The sequence below is a fragment of the Carassius carassius genome, chromosome 29, assembly GCF_963082965.1.
Source record: "Carassius carassius chromosome 29, fCarCar2.1, whole genome shotgun sequence".
NCBI classification, from domain to species: Eukaryota; Metazoa; Chordata; class Actinopteri; order Cypriniformes; family Cyprinidae; genus Carassius; species Carassius carassius.
In genome coordinates, this window is record NC_081783.1 from 16,708,442 (window position 1) to 16,734,334 (window position 25,893).

Here is a 25,893-nt window from a genome sequence, read left to right on the forward strand (position 1 = left end):
AGCGAGGTAAGAGGAAGATGCAAATCATTGAATATTAGTCAACTTTTAACAATACGTTTTATAATAGAAATGTTAAAGGACCCACAGCTATCTAAGCATATGCACCAGTGATGCAAACTACTACAATTTTTTTCTCTCAATTATGGCCATTCTGAGAGAGAGAGAGAGAGAGAGAGAGAGAGAGAGAGAGAGACAGCAAGAAATAGGGAGAGAGAAAGATAGTTGTGTAAACTGTCTGTGTCTGTTTCTCTCTCTACAAACAATGAAGCTGAGTTTAGTTACTTAAAAAAACAGCGATTTTACTGTACCTCCCTCATTACGGAGAAATTTAATGAAGCGATTCATGATTGATTAATAAAAGTCACGTGGCAGCGCTAATAAGTTTATAAGCTTCTGAATGTTAATTTTTGCACAGCGCGATCTCAGATCTGTGTGCTTGTGTGTGTGTGTGTGTGGGCACGTGTGCATTAATATAGAACGGTAATTACACTGAACGGTTTTAATGCACTGGCCTTGTCACACACATACATCGCACTGTATATCTGTTATTCAAGAAACTTTTGAAAACTTTACATAAAACATAATCATTGCTCTGAGAAACAAGAACCATTGATTGACAGAGGTTAGTAAGTTTTAGATTTTTAATGAAAATTTTATTTTTTAGCATAGTACAAGATAAAATGTATTGTTAGCATCTGCATAATAATGTAAAATCTGAAAGAGTCACATAAAATAAAACTGAATGGGCCAAAATACTTTAGAAAAGTATCAAAAGTATAGCCACGAGATGTAAATGTGTGTTGACAGTTTTAGTGTTAAAAAATGTATAAATAAATAAAAATACAAAAGTATGACGATGCAAGGTCACGAACCCTAAAATATAAATGTAAAAATTATTAAACAACTTTACAATAATAAATTAGTTAATTTTAGCTGAAAAGTGAAATGTTTTATACAATTATAAGCGTCACAATTCTGTGATTAAATAAAAAAAAACTGGCTTCCTTCTATTGTAAGTGATTCTGTGACATTTTTGCTTTTTCACGTTTTTTTATTTTTATTATTAGTATTATTATTGTATGGGAATGAACATTACTACACAAATACTCTTTTTAGGGACTTGTTTAAAATAGATTAGTTGACTAGTTGCTAGCTGATTCAGAAATATATCTGTCTTGAAGCAATTCACATTAGAGCATTCTACTCACTAAGACACACTCTTAATATACCAAAAAAATAAGCCTATCTTTCTGAAACTGAAGCTTTAGTGGAAAATATACAGATACAGATATACATAGATAATAAACAGACTATAAATCTGAGCAGCAGTTTCTAAACCACTAGCTATAACATGCAACGAAGCCCAACAAAAGACAAAAGAATCCTCTAAAATGTTCTTTAACAAACTGGACAGCAGTCGACATGGAAAAAAGCGGTAAAGTGGATTATTTTCCGGTGATGAAACTCATCTTGTCGTTAGAGCACAAAGTGAAAGGATGGATGAGGGCGGGGGGGGGGTGTAGAAAGAGAGGAGCGCAATGGAACTGATAGCGCATCATTTATCCTCACGGCAGCCTGGGCCTCTTGTGAAGTATGAAAACATAACACTGATGAAAATCCTATTGATTCCCGTCGATTCTGCTTACATAAATTGCACTCTGCCTCCACGCTCCAGGCTGTTAGAGAGGAAAATTGTGTTGCATTGCCTAGAAATAGCTTTACTGACGGTCAACAATGACAAGTGGCAATATTGAATGCAAACAGATGCGGTTTTACAGCTCAACAAAAGGTTTGACCTTCAGGGCGTTACTAAACAATTCTGCTGGTCACATTAGATCTTCCCTGTTCAGTGTCGGATCAACTTTTTATTTTTTAGTTTTTTTTCAGAGAATGGCCAAGAGCGGTTTATATTGTAAGATTTATTATGGTTTTAATTAATTCATGCACTTCCACAAAGCCCTTTGTTTCAAAATGTAGGGCAGAATTCTTGTGTTTGTTGCTTATTTTTGTGATCATATATTCATGAATAGAACAATATTATACAAAATTCTGTTTTTTGTACCCTGAAAACAAATTGATGTGAAAAAGTTGCTTACTTTCAGGAAATAAACTTGACTTGATGTGAACTCAGAATATATCAGCAGTCAGTGCATGTGCATATATTGAGTCAGGTCTGTTATGCATCCTGATCTCATTCCCATCTCTCTCCCTAATAATTTCCAGTCAATCATCACTGACATAAAGTGATCTTAGAAAAACGTAAAAATAAAACTAAACGAAAAACAAAAGATAATGTATGACGATAAATTAAAGCTAATTAAAAAAATATATACACTTAATAAATAACTAACAATTAACAATAATTTATACATTTTCATTGTTTACTAGTTTTACCTGACCTTTTTTGTTGTTGTTAAAAATATTACATAGTTCAGCCAAAAAGGACTTGTAATATTTGTGTCATTGGAGTCCAAACAACTAACTTTCATTGTATAGACCAAAAATAAATAAATAAATAAATATCAAAATAGGAATGACAGTCACAAGTTTAAAACAACACGAGGGTGAGTAATGACAAAAATTATAACCATTTTTTATTTAAGGGTACAATAATATGCAGAAAGAACTAGTTTCGCCATTTAGATAGAAATCAGAAAAATTACAAGAAAGCAGTCATTCCATCAATTCTGGTTAGAAATGAAACACTTCGCCTTGAAATAATTTCCAAAAGACTAACCCCTTCACCCTAATGCCAAAATATTAAAAGTTGAGTAGCCTCATAAAGAAGTTCATCCAAGCCCTGAAAACAGATTCTTGAAGCATCTTGTGCTGATCCGGTTATATTTTTTTCACAGTATTTGGGATGTGTAGAGGAGCCCCAAGACTGTGCTCCAGAGCTAAATGAATCTGCAAACCCACCATAATGTCTCTCTTAGCTCGTCTCTTCATCTCTATGATGAGCAGAAGTCAATCAGATGGGAACAGCAGAGGAGCTGGAGCTGATTTAAAGCCCAGAGGTTAAAAATAAAAGGGCATTCAACAAGACATGTATGTTGAGACAAGACAGACGGCCGGTCCTGATATTTATCTCCCTCTCTAGCAGTCCTGCTGCATTTTTAAATTAAAGATAGTGAGATAGCAAGCAGTGGGAGAGTGTCTGAAACCCTGTGATCGGACAGAGTAATGAGAGATGGAGAGGGGGTTAGTATATCAGTCCATCTGGCCTCTATCATGGGGTCAAGAGTTCCTGCAATGCTATTCCATTATTACTAGCGCTCAGCCTCATCTTATCAGCCTGCATTTCCAGCAGCAAAATGACAGTTGCCAAGCTCTACGATTAACAACGATTGTGTTTAAATTGTTACTTCTGTCTTAGTGTACAGACATGGGGAATTAGGGGTATTTAACATGATCAAAAATCATATCGGAGGTATAAAAATTCATAAATAAATACTTATTTATATACTTAAACATTTGATGACATTCAGATTTATAGCATTACTGTTTTTATTAATAACTATATAAGACAAAACTTCACTGTTCCACCACACCTCCATCTACGGTCAATAAAATATCAAAAGTCCTTTCTTTCCTTTTAAAAAAGGAAGAAATAATAATGATGATAATCACGATTATGCAGAAATCATTCTTATATGCTAATTTGATATTCAAGAAACATTATTAATATTATCAACACTAAACATTTTGAATTTAGTTCAATATTGACTATATAAAGTTCACAATGATCAGTAAAATAATTCTGTAACCATTTAGGAATACACTAGCATATACTGTATGAGTTCAAAACTAACACAGAGTTAACAGGGGTATAAAATCAATCCGCTTTTGGTCTCCAAAGTACCATATAACTCAAGAACTGCATTTCTTATGTCTCTGTTTGATATGGTAAAATAGCATAATTTGAGTTGAACATAATTCTTAAAATACCACACAAGAGCACATTGATGCAACCCGGGAATACATGACCAAAAGCACAGACAGCATAATTCCCCTCGCAGTATGTTCACAAACAATGAAAATGTGAAAAACGAGATTCACATACACAGACAGATGGGCCACAAAGGCACAAGGAGGAGAATGTGAATAACACTTCAGAAACATGCTGAAACACCAGCCATCAAAGACAGCCCAGATGCTGATATAGACACACGAGCACAGCAGGACCACACTGGGCTGAAATAACACGATATGTTCCAGCTATTGAGGGTATTACTTGGATATTAAACATAAACCAGTAGGATTTGGATGAAATGGCACATGTGTAGCCTCACGAAGCCAGACCTTTGACTCAAAAAAAAAAACATGGTCCACACTGAGGTTTTTCTCGCCAAGAAACCGCCCATTTAAATCAGCATGTAAAAATGACTGACCACTGTTTTTGTTTTGCTATCTGAAATAGATAAAGCACAAAAACAGAATGGCATGATAGATAGATAGATAGATAGATAGATAGATAGATAGATAGATACAACCCGAATTCCGGAAAAGTTGGGACGTTTTTTAAATTTTAATAAAATGAAAACTAAAGGAATTTCAAATCACATGAGCCAACATTTTATTCACAATGGAACATAGATAACGTAGAAAATGTTTAAACTGAGAAATGTTACACTTTTATCCACTTAATTAGCTCATTTAAAATTTAATGCCTGCTACAGGTCTCAAAAAATTGGCACGGGGGCAACAAATGGCTAAAAAAGCAAGCAGTTTTGAAAAGATTCAGCTGGGAGAACATCTAGTGATTAATTAAGTTTATTGATATCAGGTCTGTGACATGATTAGCTATAAAAGCTTTGTCTTAGAGAAGCAGAGTCTCTCAGAAGTAAAGATGGGCAGAGGCTCTCCAATCTGTGAAAGACTGCGTAAAAAAATTGTGGAAAACTTTAAAAACAATGTTCCTCAATGTCAAATTGCAAAGGCTTTGCAAATCTCATCATCTACAGTGCATAACATCATCAAAAGATTCAGAGAAACTGGAGAAATCTCTGTGCGTAAGGGACAAGGCCGGAGACCTTTATTGGATGCCCGTGGTCTTCGGGCTCTCAGACGACACTGCATCACTCATCGGCATGATTGTGTCAATGACATTACTAAATGGGCCCAGGAATAATTTCAGAAACCACTGTCGGTAAACACAATCCGCCGTGCCATCAGCAGATGCCAACTAAAGCTCTATCATGCAAAAAGGAAGCCATATGTGAACATGGTCCAGAAGCGCCGTCGTGTCCTGTGGGCCAAGGCTCATTTAAAATGGACTATTTCAAAGTGGAATAGTGTTTTATGGTCAGACGAGTCCAAATTTGACATTCTTGTTGGAAATCACGGACGCCGTGTCCTCCGGGCTAAAGAGGAGGGAGACCTTCCAGCATGTTATCAGCGTTCAGTTCAAAAGCCAGCATCTCTGATGGTATGGGGGTGCATAAGTGCATACGGTATGGGCAGCTTGCATGTTTTGGAAGGCTCTGTGAATGCTGAAAGGTATATAAAGGTTTTAGAGCAACATATGCTTCCCTCCAAACAACGTCTATTTCAGGGAAGGCCTTGTTTATTTCAGCAGGACAATGCAAAACCACATACTGCAGCTATAACAACAGCATGGCTTCGTCGTAGAAGAGTCCGGGTGCTAACCTGGCCTGCCTGCAGTCCAGATCTTTCACCTATAGAGAACATTTGGCGCATCATTAAACGAAAAATACGTCAAAGACAACCACAAACTCTTCAGCAGCTGGAAATCTATATAAGGCAAGAATGGGACCAAATTCCAACAGCAAAACTCTAGCAACTCATAGCCTCAATGCCCAGACGTCTTCAAACTGTTTTGAAAAGAAAAGGAGATGCTACACCATGGTAAACATGCCCCGTCCCAACTATTTTGAGACCTGTAGCAGAAATCAAAATTGAAATGAGCTCATTTTGTGCATAAAATTGTAAACTTTCTCGGTTTAAACATTTGCTATGTTATCTATGTTCTATTGTGAATAAAATATTGGCTCATGTGATTTGAAAGTCTTTTAGTTTTCATTTTATTAAAATGTAAAAAACGTCCCAACTTTTCCGGAATTCGGGTTGTAGATAGATAGATAGATAGATAGATAGATAGATGGATGGATGGATACAACCTTGTTTGCAGGTGAATTTGTTGAAAAAAGCTGCCCTGGAAATTTAATTTTTTGCAAACAAGTTTTATGTCCAATATGCATCAGACAGCCAGCAAATGGGCAAATATTCGGGTTTGTAGATGTAAGGTGGTAATTCCATGCCTCGATCATCCCAGCAGAACAAAGGCAACACACTTTGTCATCGTGACTTGGATGGGATGTGACACGAGTGGCAAAAGCTATAAGCGTAGAAACCCAGAAAAGTGCTCACAATGCAAAGCTTATGTGCTACCGTTCAACGCTTGACAATCTCAACACACATCTAAATGGCAGATCCCACGTCGCTTCAGCAAAGCCAGTTTGAAGTGTAGGCCACTGTTAAGCTTTCTTTCTTTCCATACAGAATTCCTTACTTCTGAACCTCCTTTATGTTTCTAGAGTTCTCGGGATTAAACAAGATATGGAGATGTCTGGAATTGGAATTTCTTATCTAGAGCGCTCATGCCCGACTCGCTCTGCACTTTAACTACGAAGTGATGCAAAGCTTTCGCATGAACTGTAAAAACGGCACAAAAAAGTTGGCAGCTGCATTCATTCAAAATACGTGAATAATCTTAGCATCTACTTACAGTGTAAATCGGTTATGAGAACTGAGAGCAGATTTCAAATATGAAACCAGCTGACATCAGGCGTTTTTATGAGATTGATAACATCCGTATATATCTTTGATGTTGATGGGTACAAATAGATTCTATCATCTTAATATGTACTTTCATGACTAAAGAGTTGCTAGCAGTCACAGCCATATGCTTGCATAAACTTAGGATGATTAAATTCTTGTGTTTTTTTATCATACATCTACTGTAACATCAGTAACTTTGTTTGATTTAATTTAATGAGGACAATCATTTTTTTTTTGTTCATCCCATATTTATCAGCATTATTTACTTGTCCTCATGTTGTAAGAAAAAAAGAAAAAAGAAAACAAGCTGAATCCTTATGCAACTCATGCATCACGGTACTCTCCTGAATGAGTGGCAGAGACTGACACAGAAGAGAAGAAATTGTTGAATAAAGTTATTACATTTTTTTTATTTGCACACAAAAAGATCTCTCGTAGCTCCGTAAAATTAAGGTTGAAACACTGACGTCACATGGACTATTTTAATGATGTCCTTACTATATTTCTGTGCCTTGAATATGGTAGTTCCATTGCGGTTTTGCATCATCAGATTTCATCAAAAATATTTTAATTTGTGTTTCAAAGATGAATAAACTTCTCACAGGTTTGGAAAAACATGAAGGTAATTAATGACAGAATTAAAAAAATTTGTGTGAACTATTCAAGTAATAAGAAATCATGTTGTCTTTGAAAATCTATGAAAATCTTTCATAATGTTTTTCATCCTTCTTGAAGCCAATATGAACTGATTCTTGATAAAGTTCTATTTTTTGTTCCATGTGAAAAAATACATTCAAAACATCATGACTGTGGATACATAATGGTTAAACTTTATTGCTGGGTGAACTAGTCCTTTAAATTAACAGAAGTGTGGAAGTCCTCTTAGGCATCACCTTCACGTTAGCAACTCATGCATAAATGGAGATTACAGACGTTTTCAGATACTGAAATCAAATGACGAGCAGATAATGCAAATGGGGTTCGTTTATAACTCATTTACAAACCTGCATTAATGTGATGATATTCAGAGCTCTCGTTGTCATGCAGAGACGAGAGAAAGAAACAAATGAGACAAGTTGATTCATTACTTTTGCAAGACTTCTTTTTTATGCATTCATTATTCGGATGCCAATTAGCAACAAACATTATGCCATTTCTCTGGATTCTCTCCAATCACCCTTATAAACAGAGGAAGAAGAATTGCTGAATTGTTTTTTTCCATAACAGAACTGAGTTTCTTTTTGTTTTTCTTTTTTTTATCTATTTTGAGATGGACAAAAAGTGAGAGAAAAAAAAGTATGAGTCAATTGTACCAGATCATACCATGTGATACAAATGTGTACTGGAATGTAATGGACCACATGTGCTCACACTAGACCATTTATCCAACCATTACGATTCATTATCCCAGTTGTAACAGACTAATACACTGATCCATTAATGTGCAAGAACAGAAAATTGTTGAGCAAATGAGCTCATCTTTTCATCCAATTAGCACTGAGTGTGACATCTATTGTGGATCAACATAAAGAGTATCATTAAAAGAGTGGAGAGCAACCACCACATGATTGTCCACTACACAGGCATTAAATGTTCAATGTGTGAAACCATTATGGATTTGAAATTCAGTCGTCAATGAATGTTGAATGTCTCATTACTCAATACATGACATATAATATTCATACTGACCACAGATTGTAGTCTAATAATCAAGTGCGCATCGACATAAAGCCACAGTATGTTTGGCTCGCTCACAGACCTGCTGTGAATGTCAGTAAATTAACCCTGAAAATATTAATGTGAAAATGTAAATAAAAATGTTATATGAATAAAGCATCTGGACGTAAAATAACGAAATAAAGCAGTCAATATTTGAAGTAGATCAAAAAAAAGTTAATCAAAGTAGTCTTACGACAAGAAGGCATTTTGGTTTTAGGTTTTAGGACAACTTTGATGAATTGAATTCTTGAATTTCTCAAATTATCTTATTTTATGTTCCACAGAAAAATAGAAATTCATACAAGTTTGGAATGACATGATGAACTAAGAACAAAAAACACTAAATTAATATAAAACAGAGACAATTATATTTATCTTTAATCACGCTCTTACTGAATCAACATTTTGCTTCAATTAAAATTTATTTAAATTAAATTGAATATTTTTATATACATGGTCACATATATATATATATATATATATATATATATATATATATATATATATATATATATATATATATATATATACATATATATATATATATATATATATATATATATATATATATACACAATACAGACCAAAAGTTTGGACACACCTTCTCATTCAAAGAGTTTTCTTTATTTTCATGACTATGAAAATTGTAGAGTCACACTGAAGGCATCAAGGGCTATTTGACCAAGAAGGAGAGTGATGGGGTGCTGCGCCAGATGACCTGGCCTCCACAGTCACCGGACCTTAACCCAATCGAGATGGTTTAGGGGTGAGCTGGACCACAGACAGAAGGCAAAAGGGCCGACAAGTGCTAAGCATCTCTCGGGGAACTCCTTCAAGACTGTTGGAAGACCATTTCAGGTGAATACCTCTTGAAGCTCATCAAGAGAATGCCAACAGTGTGCAAAGCAGTAATCAAAGCAAAAGGTGGCTACTTTGAAGAACCTAGAATATGACATATTTTCAGTTGTTTCACACTTTTTTTATGTATATAGTTCCATATATAATTCCACATGTGTTAATTCATAGTTTTGATGCCATCAGTGTGAATCTACAATTTTTTATAGTCATGAAAATAAAGAAAACTCTTTGAATGAGAAGGTGTGTCCAAACTTTTGGTCTGTACTGTATATATATACACATATACATACATACACACACACATACAAAATATATATAATATTTTTAAAAATAATATATAACTGCATGTATTATTGTATTTTTATTTTCACAAAGACAGTAGAACATTTTTTTTACTTATTGTACAAGAACAGTCTGCTTGTATCACATATGGCTACAAATTAATGTAATTAATGCATTGCATATGTAATTTCATGTTGCTATTAACAGAAAAGCAATAGTGTCAGCCCCACTAGTGACACCAAATAGAATTGCTGTTTATTTAATAATTGTTTCAACCAGTGGTTAAAGAGGTTTCTGAACAATTCAAAATAAGGGGAAATGGCTGCTATGGCTGCAGAACTTGCACACTTCACCTCTAAAGTCCCGCTTAGAGAAAACACTAAAAAAGTCCTTTAACAAAAATAGCACTAATGCTTTGTTTTCCACACCCATGTTATATTGGCTTGGCTGCACCTGCATCCCTGTGCTTGTGCTTTTCGAGACATTCAGCTTGTGGGCAAACTGCCACAGAAAATTAGAGGTTGAGCCCATACTCCTTATTTCCTGTCTGTATCTCTCTCTTCCGCTCTCTCTGTCCCCGTCTCGTCTCCATGTCTGAGGCCACACCTTTGTGTGCTAGCACAAACAAAAGGCGGATGCTCTAATAGAGAGGATCTTTGTGATTTCACCCCCATAAATCTACACTTTGTTCCACCCAACACTATTAGGAAATGCCATTAGTGCCATGCCAGACAGTGATGTGTACTGACAGCCAGCGTCTTCTCTGGTCAAGAGAGCAGCCTACAGCCATAAGAGTGTCACCAGCCTTCTCACATGTCACTGCCTTCGACTCTGGATCGCAGGGATCACCTTTGTTCTAGCTTTTTCAAACAGGACAGCTAATTGTGTGACCGAGAGTCGAGGACACAAGACGAGTGAAGGAGGGGGTGGTCCAGACGACCCGTAGTTTGCCTAATGTTAGCTTCACTTGTTCAACACAGTGAGGGAATTCAGGCAAAATTAGAGACGTGTGCCCTTTCTCTGTATTGACAGGATTCTTTTTATATATTTATTTCCGCACACAGCCTTTGTAAGGAAAATTAATGCCATGTGAAAAGAACACATAGGCAATTTTGTCTAGTGGCTGGCTAATATGATAAGACGGCTTCTACAAGGCCTGGAAAGAGGTGATAGCAAAGACTCAGCATATATCAAACACCTCCGAGTTGATTAATGTTTTGTCAAATAACACCTTCTCACGGAGTGATCTGCAAGAATGAAAAATTCTAAGGTGAGGAAAAAATGGCATATCTCAGCATTTGAGGGATATTGCACCATAGACATGTTTTAGTCGCTCTTTAGGGGGAAAGACTTGCGTTGACTCCTGCTGTCCTGAGATCTGGAGGGAAACATGGGAGGAAATGGACTGGAATATGACTGGTTTTTGTTCAACCAAGCAGACAGGAATGACATGTGAATGGCAGAACAACGCTATACTATTCTTTTGCCATCTTAAAAAAGGATTTCTCCGTATCAAGCGATCCCGAGTCTCAAGTGATTCTCGAGTGCTTTCTGCCAAAAGCGGTTGTCTGTATAGTAGAGGATTAGACGTTTCCAGGAACATTCACTTACTTACTGCATAATCAAATGATCATATTACATTGCTCAACATTAAAATCACTGTTTAACTTTAGAGGAAAAGGTATAATCTAATTCTTTCTTAAAAAGACACACATTAAAGCAGATCATTGGTTTTAATTAGATCGTATTTGAAGATCTTCAACTCCGTGACAAGATAACTGCAGATTTGTTATGAGTAGGCACAGATGCAATCTGCAGACATTTCTGTGCTAATTTTTCAGGAAAATCTAAGTTCTGCGAAATGAATTGCAACATTGTGTGAAATGGAGCAGAGAGTTTGAAACTCTTATTGGAATCTGAGATAAGAATCAAATAAACAAAATAATAAAATTTGTAAAAATTGGACAGACCGATGTTTCCTGGAAATTCCTACAGAGTTCTGCTTCTGTTTAAGATTCAGTACCATGAAAATACAATGTCATATCAATATGATAAACACACAGCACCACATTATACAACCAAATGCGCTATCGTCTGATCCCATCCATGAACCATGTAAGTATAACTAAGAAACACCAAAAATCAGAGTCTTAAATTCCAATTCCAATTCCAATCATAAAACTCAGTATTTTGGCGTCTAGATAAAACTACCAGGCAAGAGATACCAGAACTGAAGACAATCAGATGTTTATATCGATGCCATCTCACACATTTAAAGAGCTGGCCCTGATATGGTCTTAAATCTTAGAAATGGTGTTATTTATTTACTACTTTTGCAGCCAAATAATGGATACAGGAAAATCTTCTGAAATTAAAAAAAAAACTGTTCTGAAATTAATAATAAATAAATAAATAAATAACATGTAATTTTCCTCCAAGTGAAGCTGTATACCTTTCATTAAAAAAACTGATATGTTTTGTAGGCAACTGCTTTCATCACACAAAAAAAACAACAACCGGTCATTGATAAAAGCACAAAATGACTCAAGAAAGGAAATATAAAGCCAACTATCCTACATCTCTCTTCCTGTCTATGAGACACTGTCTCGTCTAATGCATAAGGACAGCTAATGTATGGCATTGATTAACCTAATAGAATCTGAAAGGTAAGATGTGCTTGTTAGACTAAGACCGAAGCTTGTACAGTAGGTAAGAGAGAGGCCTATAGGGAATCGTAAACCATTTATAAAAATGACAGGGTTTGCATTTCATTCCTGCTTGTTTCAGCGTCCAATTTTTAATTCCTTATCCTTTAAACCCAGAACAAATCTCTCACGTTTGGCTGAGACAAATCTTTAGCTACTTTCTAGTAAATCCAAGTAGGAGAGTTGTTGAGGATACGAAGTGGCCCAAAAAGAGAGGAAGGGGAAAAAAGCAGAATTAATCACGAATGTCATTTATCATTGCTGGCAGTGTGGTGTTTAGCCAAACAACAACAAAACTCCTGAAGCAAATCTGAATCAGTCATACCACACCTCTCAGAAATGTAATTTAGATTTTCCATATAAATATAAATTGTTGCTGTTTTTAATGAGGCGAAAACCCATAATGACAGCATTATGAGTCTATAAAATATTATAAGAGCCTACTGGGTAAATATTCAGTCTCAAAACGATTGATAAAAAAAAATACATTAAATAAAAAAGACTTAAACAACATTAAATAAGTTACAGGTTCACAGACTACAAAAATGATCTATCTTCAGTATTCTTTGATGAGCAGAATGTATATAAAAATGTATAATTATTATAGAACATTATAATTAAAAACTGCTATGAAAATAAAATGTGAGAGACAGCATCAACCAAATATAAGAATCTGACTGCGGCACTTAAATGCTAGCCAATCAGAACACCAGTCTTTGCTAATCTAAACCAATGGCAATGGAGTTTAGGACAGTGTCAAACCTGCAAACAAATCTAACATCAAATGTGTCATACATTTAGCTTCTTTAGCTTAAATAACAACAACAAAAAACTATTGCATTTATCTTTTTTCTATTTTCTATTTTAAAAAAGCCATTTCAACTAGAAGACAAGACTTTCATTCTACAGCTGCCACACTGACCAGTACGAGTAAACTATCCTCCTTATATTGTTTCGGAAAGAGTGTACACTGAGAAGGCTTGACTAAATAAAAAGCAGCCAAGCCTTCTTTAGAAAATGTTACACTTAAACCACATTAAAAACCTTAACACAATCTCTGAAAAAGACTGAATAAAGGCTTTTCACCCGATGTCTACCTCAGCCAAACAGCAATAATAGAGTACATTTGTGAAGCACCAGTGAATCTCAAAGCGCTTTATACTCTGGGTTAATTCATGAACGAGAGGCTGAAATTGTTATCACCTGAGCTATACATAACCTGATTTGGCATCAAAACACCTCCTATCCCGAGCATTTGACTGTTTGGAGAAACATATGTTTCTAACAGTGCAAGATTTATTGTAATGATTCATCGGGTAAAGCCGCATGCTTACCAGCTCTCGGCTGGGCAATTAGGTGGCCCGAGCACTGAGACTGAGACTGAGACAATGCCAGGACACCTCTACTCTTCCCAGCATGGTGAAGTCTTGAGTAACCACAGTGAGTCAGGGAAAGAAGAAAGGAGATGATTCATAGAGCTCTCAATGAAGGCGCTTCATTGAGTAAAGCAAGAAAGGAATCTTTCTGAGCTGTGAAAGTCTGGGCTGAAAATGGAATTGTTTGTAAAATAGCAGCAAACCACGATCTACAGGCAGGGAGTCTGCCTACTTGGATCGTGGTGGACTCTACAGATAATTTTAAACCCATTTAAAGAAACAGCTCAACCAAAATTAAACATCCTGATATAATTCACCCACATGTTGTTCTAAACCTGTAAACTTTTTTTTTTATAGAACACAATAAGAGAAAGTATTTTCTATTTTATTTTGGCCTACAAGATTTACTTTGAGAAACGCACTGGATCATAATAGTCATGACTAGTCAAACAAGGGACAAATACATTTTTAAAACAGTAGTCCATATTACATCTTGTGGTATATTTTGTGGTATGTCTTCTGAAACCATATGACAACTGTGTGAATTTCAGTTATTCACAAAATCTTTCTTTTTTTCCCGCAGCTCTGAAATATCATTATCCATTCAAGATAGTCATACTGTTGAGTTATTTCAGAAGCAAGGTACATCAATGACGTCAAATGAGGGTAATAACTTTTCCGTCTATTCCTGACACAAAAGAGACCCCAAAAAAGAATAGAATCTAAAAACTGCTTCATCATTTTATTGTAACTCTTAATAACTCTTGACTGTAGCACAACGGCAGTAACTGTGATTTTCATGTCAAAGTCGGAGAAAAATCCACAAAAAAAATCAATTTTAGAGTGATGTTACAGAAATCGTTGATAGCCTTTTTTTATTTATTTGTTTTTATAATCTTTAGTCAAGTGTAAGATTTTGAGTAAATAACTTCAACTTCAGCCCCTTCTTGACACAAAAGTGAAGACATATGAAGTACTTGAAAGTGCTTTTATGGTGACTTGTTTCTTATTTTTTGGGGGTCACTATGAAACGTCAGAACTCCCATTTTGTGTTCAACAAAAGAAAGAGAAAGTCATACAAGTTTGGAATGTTAGTAATGTTGTTTTTACTCAACATTTCAGTGAAGAAAAAAAAAGAAAACTGAATGCAAACTATGACTTTCACACTTGAAAATATCTTCAAAAAAACATTGACCTTGCTGAGGTTAGTTGAAAATAGCTTCACAGACTAAACTCAAAGAAAGGTCTTTTTTAAACCCAAAGAAACTTATTGTGTATAGACCATGACTGAAGCTGAAGGGAATATTCGGGGTTAACTACAACTTAATGTCTAAAGAAAGCATTTGTGGCATGGTGTCAATTCCCAGAGCAATAATTTCATCATAATGCATTTGCTGAAAGCCTTGCAGGCGAGCTGACAGCGGCACGAATAAACGATTAAAATAAACATTAAGTTGTAAATAAGCAGGAATATTCCTTTAACATTTTACACTTTACATTGGCAAACTCTCTCACTTTCTCCAGTATGCATTAATCATTATTAACACTCCATTTCTGCATTGCATTTAAATATTCTAATTTAAAATGTGCTAAAGATGTATGACAATCACTTGAGAAGGAAGATGGCACAATGTCCTCTAAGGACATGATGTGACATAATGAAACATTTGGCACCGTAGAGCCTTTTATTGCGGTGACATCATATTCTTGTGTTACAAACACCTCACATAAAGCTTAGAAGAGGTTCGCTTCCACAGCGAGAGCAGAAATTAACAGAAGGCCTTGTTAATTTCTATGATCCAGCTCTCAAATCCTTTTGCCCCTAGAGACTCCCGCTGAACACGCAGCATCTCGGCAGGCCATTTCTGAAAATGTGTGTGATTCACGCTGAAAATTAATCCGATATGTTTGGCTTTGTTTAGGAAAAGCCAGGAAAGGCAGCAGCACTCAAATTGCATTTAACCACTCTCAAGAGCTGAATTTGTAAGAATATCTCAACGTTATCCTTAGCAGGTTTTCGAATCAAACAAATGATGTTGCTTGTATCCTCTCAGTGCTAAAAGACACCGCAAACGTCCTTCACTACAGCTCATTCAACATGGATGAGAGCCAAACGCTAACACGAGCTCATCATTTTTTGTAAATGAACCAGAAAACATGTTTTATGGCTGAAATAATATGATCAAAGTCATTTTAGACCACACACACACACGTTTACAGTAAACACATAGACCGACTGTCTCTGTATGCCATTTCACTGAGGCACGAACAGTCAGGTCTCTAAAGAACGCCTGTATGACTAATGAGCCCCCTGGGTTACTATAAACAAAGAGAAAGCAACTAGAGGACCACCTTTAAAGGTCTTTCAAATGTACTGAAATCCTGCGCTCTCATGGATTAAAAAAAACAGTATAGGCTTATAAGAAAAAGCAAATGACACATGTACAGCACAGTATTCATTAAAATCCATAGGCTGTGCAAAGGCCCAGAATGAGCAATACTGTCATGATTAATTATACAAAGCATGAAGTCTTGAATCTATTTCTTAGCGTCCTTGCCAAGAAATGTTGCTTTTCCATCTCAAAATCTAAAATCTTGTCTGCTAAGACCATATTTCACATGCATCCTGAGCTTAACACAAAGGGCTGGCATCATTTTATTCTCCGTTAAATAATAATAATAAAAAAAAAGTAAAACTAGGAAAATTAAATGTTTTACCCACACACTTTTCACAAGCTAGATGCTGCTAATAAAAATGGTTGCCAAGGAAGTGGTAAACGTGCTACTTTTGCCAACCCCGAGTCTTCCAAATGAATATACTGTTATTACAAATGCTAGTGTGATGCTGACATCTAACCTCACGAAAATTTACCATGGTAGCTTCTGCCAAAATACCGGTTACAACTGTTATTGTTCTACTGGTAAAATGTAATAAATTAAACCTGCTTTAAAAATGGACTATTGCACCATGCACAACATGTAGATATCACTAAAATACTGTATTTGTTATAAGAAAGCAAATGTATTCTGTATTCTTAAATATAAATGTAAGCATGAAACTAAATACAAAAATAAAAACTAAATTAAACTAATGTTCAGTGAACACTTCATATCACATTGTCACATTTGTGACTAATCACCCTCTGCGATACTGATTTTTTATATTTTTCCTATTAAAATTGTTTCTGTAATAAACACTGCATTACTGTACATCATTAAAAATATTCTTTCCCCTACTGCCAGATATTTTCTCAAAACAAACAGAGCCATGAGACTATTAGTTTTGGCTACTGCTTGTTGATTCTGGCAAACATCCAAGTGATCTGACAGGAAACAAGGTGGCACTGATTGTCATGACAACAACAAACTTTAATTTTATGCGACATTGCATTTTTACACAGTATCTGGAACTGGCACAAAAGGCACTTTGTAAGAAGCGTTTAGATTCCATTTTATTTGTCCGTAATTTAACCAAATTACAATCATTTACTGCAAACAATAACTCCAGAAAGGCCATTTCTTAAGAATTTCTATCATTTTAAAATCACAAAACGTTAATACTTCAATACAGAATGAGGCTTCAGAAGCTGGCAAAGTGTAAAATGAAATATTCAGATTTTAAACATCTTTCGTGTCTCTGAAAAGGGTGAGCAGATGTTTTGAGCTGGCCGATGCATTCCCTGTTGACTGCTGAGTGAGGGATGATCTACGGCCAGTGTTGACTCAGTTGAATTGCCAGCCTTAGGCACAACCACATGGAATATGAACGTAATGAGCAAAGGTCAATAGGTCTCCTTCCCTGTCAGCATCATCACTTCAAGAGGACACGTTTTGGCCGTGTCTGAGCCAAGCCGCCCTCAAATATCCTTGCCATTAGAGAGCTTACCACCTCCAGCCTGCCTGAGGTACTTTGTATTGACTTAAGACATGCTCATAGACTCACATGGAAATGCTAAAACATGCACGCCAACATACAGTTTACAGTATGTGTTAAATATGCCACATGGAAATCTTTCATACACAACATATATTTTTTTCTTAAGAAAATATTATAAAATGCCATGTGTGCTGCTATGCAATCGAGACACATGAGTGTTGCTACTGTATATGCAGTTGCTAGGGTACTTGAGTAATTGGTTACTTAAGTTAAAAAACCTCACCCTCTTTATGATTTACGAAAGAGGAGGAGGTTACCATAACAACAGTACTATCACAAGTACTGTCATTATATATTGCTTTATTATAGATTTAAGTCACAAATATAATTCACCAGACATTAAAAAATTCCTTTTAAAAGCCACTTATCATTCATGCACCTTGAAGTAGTATTTTTATACTGTTTTGATTTTCAAATCTCTAACCTTGAGCAATAGGAATAGAGATGCTTATTTATGTAAATTATTTTATGGTCAACCGCTATACTTTCCAAATGCAATATAAACAAAGTTCACAAAGAAACCTCAATCCCATCCAATATCAATGTCTCTTAGTGACCAAAGAGCTTTGCTTTGATACCCAGTATTCTAATAACTGAAAGCCATGTTGTTTGCCTTCATGATTATAAGAAAGCAGGTTTTTAAATTAAGGTTAGCCAAGAACAGCAGATAATTTTGCACTTCAAACTCACAGAACACAAGGGTCAGCCGAGTACATTAAACTCAACAAAACTCATCCAAATCAGCCATACAGAAAAGAGACAGGCTGAACTTGAGGGTTTAATTAGCCTTGAAGTGGGCAAATATCAATATGATGTACTGTCATTGCTTTGATGCTGGACCAGTTATGTGGTTCAAAAGAAAGCTCCGCCCTCGCTTGTATTATGGGCTGGCAGAGTGTTCAATCTACATCACAGTAGTAGTCAAGACAACGCTCCCTTGTGAAAGCCCTCTGGAAGTCTCGTGTGCTGCCGCTGCTGCTGTGCGGCGCATACAATAACAATATTCTGGATGCAACTTAGACAAACTTAAAGGCTACAAAAGGACCCAGAGGACTTGCATAAAAGGCAGGGATTGAGCACCTCCGTGTTTAACTCTACGCTGTCGTTGATTGATGGCCAATTAAACAGTTAGAGGGTTATTGATCACTGGAGAATGAAGAGCATCCCCAAACAACCTTAAATATTCTGGGTGATGAACCACAGATGGGCTGAGAGCAAGCGGAGCTCCACAGCAAATTTTTCATGTTTATGTCCTCCGTCACCATCAAACAAACCCTATGGAGTAATAACAGTTGGAAGAAAAAATTACCCCTTTTGTTGCATTACTATTGTGGTACGAGGCAAAGTGCTTGAGTCTATTGAGTATTCAAGCAGATGGTTCATCATTAAAGCGGACAGATCTTACTTAGATCTCACAGACTGCGAGTCAAGCCAAAAACACCTTGGGAAATGCACTCTTATCTCTTCAGGGAGGGGCATTCACCCAAGGCATTCATAGACTCTAGTGCTCACAATGTGCTGAGAAGCAGTGTCTGCACATTAAATGCATCTGCTCTCAAGGTCAACAGTACTCCAGCTTTCTCTAGCCACTGACAGCACCTCGGGGAAGAACACGATTAGTCTCTCTGGTGACAGAGCTGATCTTTGGTTCCTCCTGCTGACCGCATCTTTTCTGAAGGGCGTCGCTATTGCTGCTTGCAGGAGGGAGCAGGTGCTGAAGACCAGGACGGGACCAAAGGGGCCTACAACAAAGATTGTACTACAACATAGAATTCCTCATTAGCAACTGTTCCTGTATGCAATATACGTAAGCCATTAGGGCTGCACGATGAATCCAAATGGAATCAAATCACGAATCGACAGAAGCTGTGATTGTTATGCATATCTTTCAGTGAAGCACGGTTCTGTGATCAGCAGTAAATCTCCAGTAAATCTTTTAATCATGCAGCCCTATAAGACATCCACCATATTGGTCCACTAAGCAAGTATATCATATCTAGGTATCAATATCTATGGTCTACAATACCTGCTAGCTAGACTAACCTGAACTATAAAGACAGGGACAAAATAAAGTCCATTCACATTTTTAAAACCCTTCAATACTGAAATTCCTGTAAGACATTTACAGTAGTATTATATTAGCAATACTGTTTGCAAAAAAAAAGAAATAATAATAATAATTAAATGGCACAACAGCAGTTTCAAAAGGCTACGGACCCACGTAAAGCCCCAAGTCCACCCCATAAACATTAGTCTACATGTGCTTAACTGAAGCAAAAGGGCACATTTCTGAGATATGATGCGGTTTGATAGGAGACGTCCCCCACCCCAAAGGTCCGTGTCACACTTTCTCATGTTCTCTGCCTCGCCTCTCCTTCTCCATTTGCATTTGACACTTATGGAGAAGACATATATAGCAGTGTGAGATAAGAAAAGACCACATTTGTCATCAAATCGAGCATGCTCTTGGATTATGGAAAGCCAGCTGCTGTTGACTTACACTGTTTGCCTTTCCCTCATCTCTGTTACACCGTTTCACGCCTCTCCATTCATCAAACTCAAATACGGCTATACATATATATGTGTAAACTGTCTAAAAATACAGTCTATTAAAAAAAAAAACACGTACTAATATTATCGTGAAATTGCAATGTGGCCGGTGTCGAGTGAAATGAAACAACAAAAACAGATTTAATCACGTTCTGCTTCCGAGTGCTTGCTGCGCTCCAAACAACTCAGCTCTCAGACATTAATCTGTTAAAATCTTCCATTTTTCTCTGAAATTCTTCATTGCTTGATTCTTTTGGTTCTTGTACTTTACATCCTGAAAAGTCATTGGTTAGCATCAAAAGACCAATATGACAGCAGAGTCCTTTCTTTTACATGCATCATTTGAGTTTATAGCTTCCAAGTAGAAGGGCAAAAATCAACTCATTTCTCTTTTCTTTTTAACTGTTTAAACTGTATACAGTGACTTAAAAAACGTAAACTTAAAAAATGCAATTAAATTCAGTTCCCCTCAACAAAAAAAGTCGAGAACACCGAAAAGCTAGCTTCATCCTAATTGCAAAAATCCAAATGATGACAGTAAAATCACGTCTCTGGGGTCTGGGGGGGGGGGGGGGGGCGGGGCTTTGAGAACCACATTAGAAAGCTTTTGAGTTTCACTGCACCCCAAAACCCATCCCTTCCAGTGAACAACTAAGCACGCTCACAGCAGTGCCAAAAATCTCTGAAACAAGCCCACCACAAACTCCAACCACAAAAAAAATCCCCTGCCTCTTTCTCTCACACACACAGCAAAAACAGCCAACCCATTATATCACTCCTTTCCGAAGAGATGGGAACAAACAAGAAAAAATACTTTACTGCAGGGTTGTGTTGATTTCCAGCCTGATCTCACAATCAAAACGTACATATTTAGACGTAAATTAAAACTGTCCAATACGTATGTGCCTTTACGTATTTAAAGTGTCGTTTACGTATTATCTGGACGTAATAACAGGTTCCATACGTATCTAAATTTACGTAAAAACAACCTCAAATACGTACTAAACCTACCCATTTTATACAGAATGTTAAAAGAATAAAACATAATAAAACACAATTTTAGTAAAAATATAACATTAAAACGTTATTTTGAGCCACTAACGTTAATCCTACACCTACACCTACCCCTAAACCTACCCATAACCATTTCTTAAAACTACATAACGTTACTGTTATAAATAAACAAATAACAGACAAACAAATGTAACGTTAATCATTTATGTTTTGCGAAAATATCAAAAGTGGTACCAAAAGTAGTTCAAATGATAATGAGTTCCAGTCGCTGTCCTCTCTGGATGTAATAGTTTTTATAGCGTACAGAGCAGAATTTAATTTATTAATCCGTGAAATTATGTATCTGTCTTCTCTCCGTGAAGGCGCACTGGCGCAGTAATGATTTCAAATGTCTATCAACTGAAACACGACATGTCGCAATCTGTGACGAAATAGGTGAGAACCAATGAGCGTTCGATATCAGTGCCGTAAACCATGTCGTAACGTGGTGGCGCACTGGCGCTATTTTCAAATTTCAAATCATAACGAGCGCGGGCTTTGACCGTGACGGACGCTGTTGCTGAGAATGAAGATCGATTGATTAAGGGCTGAATTTGGATATGTTCCTTGCAAACATCTGGATTCTAAAGATATGGAGTACAGAAAACAAATAAAATGGATGTGATTTGTAATTTTATGCTGTGCTTTTGTGTATCTATGGTTGTATGGTCAGTCATTGGATAGGAGAAAATCACAAAATGGTTAAACAATTAACGTTACATAAATTGTATTCATTTTAAGGTTTCAAAGTGTAGTCTTTTTAGGTGCTAACACGTAAGTATTTGTACGTTTTACTGCTATAAATACGTCTAAGTTGTACGTTTTTATGTGCATGAAAACGTAAGTAAATGTATGTGTGGTAGAACCACATTTAACGTAAAAATACACACGTATTCTCATGAGATCACGTCGCGATTTCTGTACACTGGTTTAGAGTGTGCACTGGTTGTGACATACTAAATACAAAAACTGAAATACTAAGACAAAAGATGGGAAAAAATGCTCAATGGCATTTAGAAAATGCAACCATATAATCTTGTGTGGTTAGGATAGCAACATATTTAGGCTTATTAACATTAAAAATGGGAAATAGCATTCCTGTATCCTTTTTATTGACGTCACAAGCTTTGCCTCTGATCAGTGTTTGTTTGTTTGTTTGTTAGATTTTTTTTATACAGGTTTATTCATAATACTTTTGAATAATACTAGGACAGTACACAGTTTGTTGTAATTTAAAAAGTATACAATTAAGGATTTACTTTCCTACAATAAATTATTTTAGTACTGTGGGTCAGTATAAAATCCTGAAGCAAAACAGAGTCACTAACACAGGCTATAGTATGAAACACACACACCCACACACACACACACACACACACACACCACAAACACAATGTGCTGATTCCTTTTGTCTACAGACTGATAAAAACCCTCCTGTCGGCTCAACAGTAGCTGATCTCCCTGAAGGCACCACATTGTTGGAGGAAGAGCTCTGTTTTGCCTCTTGTGTTCTCTCTGATGAAGACTGACAGGGCGACCTTTATTTTTGACCGGATTATGTTTCACGGGAAAGACAAGTTGGCTTTTTTTATAGGAAAATGCACCGTCAGCCGTTTCTCCCTGGCGAGAGCACCTTGTGTGATCTTTTATGATCTTTTGGACTAACAATGTCTGCGAGCAAACGTGCTTAAATTATTTCCCCTCCATCCAATTTACATTTCCTCCTCTTACAAGTCTGGAGAATAAGAAAATTCCTGTCTGATCTTTTTTCATTTGGAAGCGCAGCAAGATAAGTGTCCTTGACAAATTAAACAGAGCGTGCAAAGATGGTGGGAGAATTTAGGGCATTTTTCATGATGCTCTGCAATTTACTTTAAAAAAATGCTCCATTTGAACAGATGTTTGAAAAACCTCAGAAATGCCACTCTATTTCTTATATGATTCCCTTGGGTATGACTGTATACCTAGTCTTAATTTATGCGAAGCCCTTCACTAATTAATGCACAAGAAAATACCTTCTTAATTTAGCTTTCATGCAGAGTTTCCTAAAGCAAGACTGATAATTGCACAACTTTTAACAAGTTAGCCCTCTGTCCACATGCAGCAGAGAGGGAGCAGAAAAATGTAAGCCAAGTGTGAAATTTTGACGGTGCTCTGAGGATACTCATCAGCGGTCCCCAGCTGGGCTCTATGGTGATGATTATTATAAAACCTCCAGAAACTTTCCCACAGTCAAGTTTCCCACAGCCAAGACCTTCCTTACTCCTCTTACTCTCTTGACACAATGTAATACAGATCTCGGCAAGCCCAAACTGGTCCACACAAACACACTGTGGGTGGACTAGGTCAGTGTTTCCCAACCTTTTGTGTTTTATTGACCTCCACAGCCCAAATAACGTTTAAACACCCTGATATCCATACCAAATGCAACATAGAATAAGTTATTTTTAGCTGATATTACACTGGATATCATTTATGATTATTACTAATATTATTAAAAAGTGTTGTTATTTAAATTACAGTGCGTAAGAGACAATCAAATGCATGTATTTAATCTATAGCCTTGAATGTTGGGTTTACAGGTTTAGCAAAGAAAAAAAAAAAGGCTAAATCTCTCTGGGCTACACACACACCCCTGGCTGGGAAACACTGGACTAGGTCACTGTGATTCTGTAACTGTAATTATGCCCAATTATGTGTTATTTTATGTTATTATGATGTTATAATATTTAATTCATTTTACAGTATGAAGCTTGAATTAAAAATAAATAAATAAATAAATAAATAAACTACAGCACAGTAAACAAAGGTTTGCAAAACAATATGAAAATTATCCCATTAAAAAAATATGCCACAAATTAATCTTAACATGCATATCCACACTGATTCTTATGTAAAAACACATGAGCTTGGCTTTTTCAAAATAATGGTCTTAATTCTGGTTGTGGGAGTAAAAACAAGGAGTCATTATTTGAGCAATGTGTCATATTTCTGGCATTACAAATAAATACAATTAAATGAAAACCTATTCATAATGAAAATATCAATTTAAAATGTTTATTAATCATTGCAGCTTTATACATATAGTAAATCTTCTCTTCGTTCCTTGTAAGGCTATAATGGGTAGCTAACCAAGAGAATTGCAGGATGTGTGATGGAAGAAGAGCACGGTTATTTGTGCACGTTCTTTTCCACTGAGCTGATCACGAAAGCATGTTAACCTCATCTTATATATCTGCACACAACAAATGTAGCCTGCACCGTTCAGTGAACGTCGGAGCTCACTGTACTTCTTAAAGCTGTCACAAACACTGCCAATGCAGCAAGAACGGATGAATGTCGGCGCGTGGAAATGTGCGCGTGTCGAGTAGGCTACTTCATTCAAACTGACGCATACAGAAATGCAAGGCGGAATACAGGACGCAATATTCAACAATATTTATTTGTTTACCCCCCGGTATGCATTTCTAGTCATTTTTTAATTAAACAAACCCTTGGTTTCGTACATTTTTATTCGTTTAAACATTTCGCCGTAGTGTCTCAGGCGCGCGAAACATGTCAATCAAACTTAGCCTACTGCACGTTCAAGTTCCTGATTAGGTCCTTCACCTCTGTTTCTGCGCGTTCTGGTTATTCAAAGTAAAAAATAAAATGACAATCTGGAGCAAACTGCTTATTTCCCGTACAAATGAGCGCCGTGAGATAGTATATTGTGTTATTATTCGGGAAATCACATCACAAAGGGAGACAGCTGCTGTGTGTAAAAGCAATTACGCATGACTTACACATGGCTTTACAAGTCGAAACTGAAAGATGCATTTCAAAATGAATGAAACTCACCAGTGAAGGTAAATCCGGACGAAAACAAGCAGATCCATGTGAGTACAAGCCCGGATCTCCAGCGGACAAAGGGACCCAGGTGTAACGGCATCTTTATCACCCTCTAGTTCACGTTTAAGTCAGTAATATCTGCTGAATGAGCTGCAAGGAGTATCTGCTGTCTGTCTAGGTTTAGTTTTCGCAATATTACACCGATCAGCGCATTTATAAGTCCTCTTTCAACACGTATCCTCTTCCTGTACCTTGGCCATCAGTGCGTCTTCGTTGCTCAGAGACAGCAGCGCATCACAGGTGTGGTAAATAAAGACGCGACTCTAATTTCTTCAGCTCACTCACCCACATACACACACACTCCAGACGTGTGAAGAGAGAGAGCAAACGTCCTCACTCTTCTTCGTCTTCTCGCTGTCCGCTGCAAAACACTTGCCCCGGTAAAGAGAACGGTGGATATATTGGCTTCAGCACGCGAACATCAACTGCTACAGCAATGCAGAGTGAGGAGACGCGATGTATAGAGCAGTGAGGGAGCAAAACCCGGAGCGGAGTCCAGCCTCTTCACCGGATTGGAGTTCGGAGACCCTTGGAAACGACGCGTCATGTAAGCGAACAAGTGAATAAACGCGCATTTAAGTGTTTTAGAAATAGACGAGACTGGGGCTAGTTGTCACACTTTCACCAAAGTGGATACGTTTAAGGGTAGGTTTGTTTATAGCGTTTAGTTGCAGCTACTTAAAAAAAAAGAGGCTAGAGCTACTTAACATTTTTCTGCGTT

The 25,893-nt window shown here is 36.7% G+C and overlaps 1 protein-coding gene across 4 annotated transcripts in view; it reads right to left on the reverse strand.

Annotated features, from left to right (window-relative positions):
* The window catches only part of LOC132109747 (netrin receptor UNC5A-like), a 196,021-nt gene extending 170,367 nt beyond the window's left edge, over positions 1-25,654 (reverse strand). For 2 of the 4 annotated variants that reach the window (XM_059516070.1, XM_059516069.1), the window contains exon 1: positions 25,122-25,653. In XM_059516070.1, coding sequence (XP_059372053.1) covers positions 25,122-25,212 — 91 coding nt within the window. In that variant the 5' untranslated portion in view covers positions 25,213-25,653. Of the gene's footprint in view, positions 1-25,121 lie in introns of all 4 variants that reach the window. The other 2 variants (XM_059516068.1, XM_059516071.1) reach the window with 2 other exon arrangements.
* Between the last annotated feature and the right edge of the window lie 239 nt (positions 25,655-25,893).